This window comes from Suricata suricatta, chromosome 7 (assembly GCF_006229205.1).
Source record: "Suricata suricatta isolate VVHF042 chromosome 7, meerkat_22Aug2017_6uvM2_HiC, whole genome shotgun sequence".
Lineage (NCBI taxonomy): Eukaryota > Metazoa > Chordata > Mammalia > Carnivora > Herpestidae > Suricata > Suricata suricatta.
In genome coordinates, this window is record NC_043706.1 from 130,942,775 (window position 1) to 130,950,661 (window position 7,887).

The 7,887-nt window shown below is 38.4% G+C and overlaps 1 protein-coding gene across 1 annotated transcript in view; it reads left to right on the forward strand.

Annotated features, from left to right (window-relative positions):
- Window positions 1-628: 628 nt before the first annotated feature.
- Window positions 629-7,887, forward strand: part of LOC115295371 (estrogen receptor) — a 247,261-nt gene continuing 240,002 nt past the window's right edge. The window contains exon 1 of the mRNA XM_029943253.1: window positions 629-777. Coding sequence (XP_029799113.1) covers window positions 654-777 — 124 coding nt within the window. The 5' untranslated portion in view covers window positions 629-653. The remainder of the gene's footprint in view (window positions 778-7,887) is intronic.

Sequence of the window (7,887 nt, forward strand, 5' to 3'; positions counted from 1 at the left end):
TTGAATATTGAATGGCATCCTTAAATTAAAGTCAAGTTGTAAAAACTGATATCCAGGGTTACATGGTAACAGTGATGTAAAAATGTGAATTGCTATCTTTCTATACCTGTTCAGAGTTATTCATCAGTTCATTTGAGTTTCAGATGCCCCAGCTGTTTTACACATTGTCTCTATTTCATAAGGCTTCTTAGTGTGTCTAGAATTAGAATAAGCATTGGTCTCTAATGGTTCTGCATTAATTTTGAATCCCTGAAAAAAATGAATAAATCTATTAGAAACCACTTAATTTCATTTTGTCATTTTCTGGATAATATATTCTGGCATAGGCAGTCCATTTTTTAAGCAAGTTTGCAATAAACAATTTCCCGTCAAGGTTAATATAATAGACAAACACCTTTTGCTGCAACAGCTGGCAAGAGGTAATGAAAGATTAGCTTACATTATGATTCATTATTTCAAAATGTCAGAATAAAGTGGATCTGCTCCATCCTCCAAGCCTCTTACTCTCTAGAAGAGAGTACATGTGTTGCTTTTCTAATGTTAATAGATTCACTGTTTTTATTTTCTCCTATTTTTTTTTCCCCAGGCCAAATGCAGATAATCGGCGCCAGGGTGGCAGAGAGAGACTGGCCAGTACCGGTGATAAGGGGAGCATGGCCATGGAGTCTGCCAAGGAGACCCGCTACTGTGCCGTGTGCAATGACTATGCTTCAGGCTACCATTATGGAGTGTGGTCCTGCGAGGGCTGTAAGGCCTTCTTCAAGAGAAGTATTCAAGGTAATAGTGTGTTGAAAACGACTTCTTCCACTTTTAATCCCAAGAGGGGAAGCCACTGAAGATGGAAGGCATGGCAATGGCCATTTGTAGAATAACACTAATACCTAGTGTTATTCCACTAGTATTTCTGATAGAAAGATGGAGGAAAAAAAAAGGTCTCAAGAGAAAGAGTTGACAAAGACCAGGACAGTTGTGGCTGAGTAATTATACTTCCTCCATTTAGCAAGATCTGGCCAGTCGTGGGCAACCCTACAGGAAGAGGACTCTGTGTCTTGGTATGTTTGGGCCCTGATTAGGGGATGGCAGGTGGATAGTCATGTGTTTCAGGCAACTAGGCTGATAAGATACTGTGGAATGTTAATTATCTATACACCTTGGTGGTGTCCAGGGATGTATTCTGTTCGATCTTTGCTCCAGACCAATTCTCATTTAACCCGTTCTTCTCTTGCTCTTCTTCCATCTTTGATGTCTCAGTGGATGATATGACCTTTTGTTAACAGAGAAGAATCAACAGCTGGTGACTTGCAATAAGGCGACATATCTGTGTAAGCAGTTATTAAGTATTTGCTTGTAACATTTCATTCCCCTGTCTGCTTGGTCCTTTTCTTGTATGTGGTTTACCAAGTGCTGCTTCTCCTTTATTCTTCCAGCTACAATTTATTTCTACTCCAAGAGTGTCTATATTATTGTCTTTTAAGGATTCCCTGCAGGAAATACCATTCATTTTTACTCCTGAAAATATTTATGGTAAATTTTCTTTGTCTGACAGAAATAACAATCTTACAGAAGTTTAGGTTAGCTGAATTAACTTTGTCTTGGTCCATTTAAAAAGCAGTTTTCTGACAGTTATTATTTTCAACTTCTTTTAGAAATATACTATAAGACTTGGACTTTTTTATTGGGTTTCTTAATAAAATTAATAATATTGTCTGATAGTAAATTTCTGTTCACATATACACACACAAAGATATATATAAATAAATACACACACATATACACATATCTATGTGTTGAAGCAACATAGATTATTTAATTTTATTAGCTCATATGCTATTTAAAATTTTTTTTAATGTTTATTTATTTTTGAGAGAGAGAGAGAGAGAGAGAGAGAAGGAGACACAGAATCCAAATCTGTCAGCATAGAGCCTGATGTGGGGCTCAAACTCATGGACTGTGCAATTGTGACCTGAGCCAAAGTCGGATGCCTGACTGACTTAGCCACCCTGTGCCCAATACTATCTTAATTTAGAAAAATGATATTTCCATTTTAGCTTTGGTTAGCATAGCCTGGAAAGGTCTTTCAACAGCCATCTTCAATTGTGATATTAGTGTTTATTTGCTTTTGTATATTCTAAACTAGCATTATTTTCACCAAACATTTAATTTGGCGTTGACAGATCATCTGACAGGTGTAGGTGTTGTGAACATGTTCAACTACAAACTTGGACAAGTCACTTATCTGAAACTGAGTTCTCTCATCTGTAGAAACAATTGAGAGTAGCATTCAGTAAATTTTTTTCGTGTGTGTAAAAGGTCAGATAGTAACTATTTTAGGCTTTCTAGGCCTTACAGTCTTTGTTGCAGCTACTCAACTCTGACCTTGGGGCCTATAAGGGGCCATAGACAATATATAGATAAATAGGTGTGTGCCAGTAAAGCTTTATATACAAAAACAGATAAGGACTGACCAGAAATGACCTGTAAGCCTTCATTTATTGATCCTTGATTTAATGTATGCAAAGGGAATAGATTGTTTCTAAATCTGAAGTTTTGACTATTCATATTTATTAAAAACTTACTCTGTACCTGTTCTAATTGCTCTGAGGGAAATCAAAATATGTGTAAGACATAATCCATAATCCCACAAAATTTGGAGTTTATTTGGGAACTTTATTTGGGGAGGCAAAGGTACTTGTTCTTATGATATAATTAGAAAGTAAGTCAGTATAGATAGAGTGCTGTTATATGATAAAGATAAGGATAACAATAGATGAATATAAGAAAAGAAACGTGTTTTCAGTTATTAAAATCAAATTACTATGATTAAAGATAAAAATGATCTTTATTCAAGGAACAATAGCAATATTCTCACAAATTATTTTCATCCTTTTGTTCTGCATTGGAGACTGTACTATGTACCTTCACATCAAATAGTATTGTCTTTAAGCATTAAGAGATCAGAACAAAAAACACAGAAAAAAGGAAAATACACTTTTAAAAAATAGTGAAGGAAATTTGAGCTAATAAAAATAAATGTTTTAATAGCATGGTGTTATCTTAGGTTCAGATATTTTAAAAAATTCTACTTGCTCTTTGATGATTAAAATAGATATCTCATCTCCATCTTGTATACACAGACTAAATAGTAGGATTTCATTATACTATCAACTATGCTATATAACATTGTACTGTATGTAAATTGTTTAAAGTACAATTTCTACCTGGCTTCAAAAACTTCATACTTATCATGGTATGAAGTCACTCAAATAAGGTTTATTAAGTGAGATGAATATTAAATCCACATTTCTGGAAGAAGCATAGATTTGAAGCAGAGATACTAACTTTTAGAGATAGGGAGGACCTTAAATGATTAAATTTATTCATTCATTTATTCATTGATTACTTTACTAAGCAAAACACTGTACAAAGCCTTGGAGACACAGTTATAGGAAAGACATAGTCCTTATTCTCATAGACCTTAAAAAGTAGAGGGAGTGTTGGACAAATAAATTGGCAACCAAATTATAGTGTGACAGGTGCCAAGATGAAGGTGAGTGCAGGGTGTTACAAGAGTCCAAACTTTGCTCAGTTCTGGTGGGGGGGAGTCAGATTCTGAAGAGGTTTCTTGGTTTAAAATTAAGTCTGAAAGATGAAGCAAGGCAGCAAAATGAAGAAAGAGGGGATGGGTGTTCACTCAAAGGAGTGAGCATATATGAACAAAGACAAAGAGGTGAAATGGAGTTTGGGGAGTTCTGTGAATAGTAATTAACAAAATTGATCCTTAGATAGTGAAACAAAGGCATTCTTGAGCCATGTATTTATCCTTAGATTATGTAAAAACAAAGTAGTTTATTTCCTTTTTACTTGAAATGAATTGCATTTCTATGTATTTGATTTGTTTGTGCATATAAAAGGGAAACACAAGAGCAGGCTTAGTGGTTTTTTGTCCCATTTTCTCACCATAGTCTTGATGACTTGAAACTAAAAAGTTTTACTGAACTTCTTTGGCTCTTTATAAGTCACACTGCCCCTCAAACCTATTTAAGGACAGTGAAGGGTCTGACATGTCGGTAGAAACTTCTGAAGATGCTGTAGCTGTCCCTGTTTTTTTGGTTACTTAAGAAAAGAGCTAGAAATGAGTATCCATCAGATTACTCTAGTGCTCTAAGTGTTTTGGTTGAAGAGGTAAAGTGTTTGATTTGAAAGCATACAAATTTTTATCCACTACTTAGTGTATAAACTTGATTACTCAAGAAATTGAGTAATGGCCTTCAGTTAAACATACTTGTTTTTAAAGGAAAAGTCAAAGGCACTATTTAAGGGAGGTTGTAAATGGGATATTATGTGGAACTTGTTAATCATTTCAGGTGGAGAATCAGTGTTTCTTAAGATGTACTGTAAGCAGAGACCTTGGATGAGTTATATCCGCAGATTTGATGAATGGTTCAAGAGCCAGGGACTCCTTTGAGTATTGTTTCAAGGAAAAAAGACTACACTGAACTCACTGCTTCTTTTACACTATCATTTCAAATGGTCACGAGGCACAGTGGAGTCCCAAGTCTATTTGTACACCACTAGCTATGCTTCCTATTCATATTATCTTGCTAATGTATATATAGATGATTAATGTTAGATCAAACAGACATGGTCCAGGAAGGTGTTGGATTAAAGGTTAGCTAAGATCAGAAGGACATTAGGGTGGCACCAGGGTGGAGTCTGGTTATGGTTCAAGGCAGTGGAGGATTGGGTCCAACAAGGACACCTGATAAGCTCTATCCATCAGGCCTTAGAAAGCATAGGGGGAGGTGAGACATTCCAGCACCCTGGATAGCTCCTTCAAAAGCTGCTGAGGGTACGCAGAGACTTCAGTCCATTTAGCGGGGTCCATCCACTTTGTAGAGCTGTATTAAAAGAGAACTTAGGAATTCACCCTTGTTCACCCAAGCTGTATTAGTTTTTATGGTTAATTTCCTATTTCTGGCCACCTTCTGGCTTGACATATGTAGCCATGCCTGGAAAAGTAAGTACAGAGGATGGGGGAGAAGTGGAGGCTGCTCTCTCATTACATTAATTAACTATTTTATCTCTGGAATCTTTTAGGACATATGGCTCAAAGTTGAGGTCTGGCAGTATATGCACACAAAAATACTAAATCTCTGATCTTCATATTCCACACTTACCCCTCTCCCATCTTGTCTCCATGGAACAGCAGGAGAAATCTTTTAAATATTTTACTCAGGTCATATGTTCTTAAAACTCTCACTGCTCTTGAAGTCCAGATTCTTTCCTATGGCTTAAAATACTCTTCACTCTCTTAGACCTGCTTATTTCTCCCCCCAGTCACTCTAATTTAGCCACACTGGCCTTCTTTCTCTTCCTCCAGCACACCAACCATGTTCCTGCCTCAGGACCTCAGCACAGTTTCCTCTTTGCTTACAACGCCTGGATCTTTACTCTGCTGGTTTCTTGTCATTTGGATCTCTGCCCAACATCACTTTCTCAGAGAAATCTTCCCTAATTATCTTACCCAAAGTAACCCTACCAATATTTGCCTCTATTTTTTTTACTGTTTACTCTATTACCCTTATTTTTTCTTTAAGGGCCTTAAACCCTTAAGGAAGTTCTCTTATTTATTTATTTGGTTGATGATTGTCCTCACCCGGTGCTGCTTCCCCATATTCCCACCCAAACTTGAATATAAGTAAGCTCAGTGAAAGCTGACTTCAGATCTGGTCTGCCCTATGGGTTACTGTTGCTCCACTGCCCCTGGTAGCATTAGGCACATCTCTGTTAAATAGAATATGACAATAGGTCAAAAGAATTGTAGATAAAACCTGCTAGAGGATGTCAGAAAAGGAGGAAATTTCATTGGGTAAGACCAGTAGGAGAAGCATTAATGCAGGTGGTATATTTGATAAATGCCTAGAGAGAAGTGAAGATTTTCATAGGCAACAAGAAGTCTGGAAAGTAATTCCAGGAATTGAAGTAGCATAAACCAAGAAAAGCTCAGTGGAAACTGAGTAAGTCTTGACAGAACAGAAGGCTTATTATCCTCTTTCTACATCTTTATTTTTTCTCTTCAGCCTTTAAAAAATGTTTATTTATTTATTTTGAGAGAGAGAGAGAGAGAGAGAGAGTGTGAGCACAAGTGGGAGAGAAGGAGAGAGAGAATCCCAAGCAGGCTTCTCACTGTCAGCCTAGAACCTGATGTGGGGCTCCATCCCATGAACCTGTGAGATGTGACCTGAGCCAGAACCAAGAGTTGAACATTCAACTGACTGAGCCACCCAGGTGTCCCTCCTCTGCAGCTTTTTGAAAGTAGCCATTCTGCAGCATCTGTAATTTGTTTTCCTTTCATTTTCCCATCATTTCCTTCCCTCCCCATCCAGTTTCCTAGGTGGTCTCAGGCGTATCTGCTGTGGGTTTAATTGTGCTTCCCCCAAAGCCATGTTGAAGTTCTAGCCCCCCCAGTGCCTGAGGATGTGACCTTATTAGGAATAAGGTTTTTGCAGATATAATTAGTTGAAGTCAATTGGAGTAGGGTGGGCCCTTAATTCAATAAGACTCATGTCCTTATAAGAAGAGGGACATTTGGATACAGAGAGAGGGAGGAGAATGCCGTAAGATGATGGAGAGAATGACTGGACTGATGTGTCTACATGCCAAAGAACACCAAAGATTTCTGGCCAAAGCCAGAAGCTAGAAAGAGGCAAGGAAGTGGTGTTCTCCACAACTTTCAGAGACTATGTAGCTCTGCTGACAACTCGACTTCAGATTTTTAGCCTCTAGAACTGCCGAGACAATACTTTATGTTGTCTTAAGTTACTCCTTTGTGGAATTTTGTCATAGAGGCCCTAGGGAAACAATATTTAAGACTGTAAGTGCCACTGCTATGCGAATATCTCCCACGGCTAGTTCCTGCCTCAACCTTGCTTCATGTAGTGACTACTATGTGTTGTCATCAGACACTAGCCACTCCTCCCTGGGCCTGCTGTTTGTATCTGTTCCCTGACTGTTCTCTCAGGCATCTGTACTTCAACCCTTGCAGTCAATCTCTTATCTTCTCACTATGCAGCCCTGTCCCTGAAGTTTCTCAGCAGAACTGTTGTTTAGCTCTGTTGAGACCACTTCTCTAAAGGGTATTCGTCTAATTCCTACTAACTTCCACCAGGATCACTGCAATCATTTAATTTTTCCTTTTGCCTTCTCCTTCACTTTATTTTTTTAAAATTTTTTAAATATTTTGTTGTCAAATTGTTTTCCATACAACACGCAGTGATCTTCCCCATAAGTGCCCTCCACCATCACCACCACTGCTTTTCCCCCCTCCCCCTTCCCCTTCAACTCTGAGTTCATTTTCAGCATTCAATAGTCTCTCAAGTTCTGCATCCCTCTCTCTCCCCAACTCTCTCTCCCTCCCCCGCTCCCCCTGGTCCTCCATTAGGTTTCTCCTGTTTTCCTGTTAGACCTCTTAGTGCAAACATATGGTTTCTGTCTTTCTCTGCCTGGCTTATTTGGCTTAGCATGACACCCTCAAGGTCCATCCACTTTCCTACAAATGGCCATATGTCATTCCCTCTCATTGCCATGTAGTACTCCATTGTGTATATATACCACATCTTGATCCACTCATCAGGTGATGGACATTTAGGCTCTTCCATGATTTGGCTATTGTTGATATTGCTGCTATGAACATTGGGGTACATGTGCTCCTATGCATCAGCATTTCTGTATCTCTTGGGTAAATCCCCAGCAATGCTATTGCTGGGTCATAAGGGAGTTCTATGGATAGTTTTTTGAGGAACCTCCACACTGTTTTCCAGAGCGGCTGCACCAGTTTACATTGCCACCAACAGTGTAGAAGGGTGCCCATCTCTCCACACCCTCTCC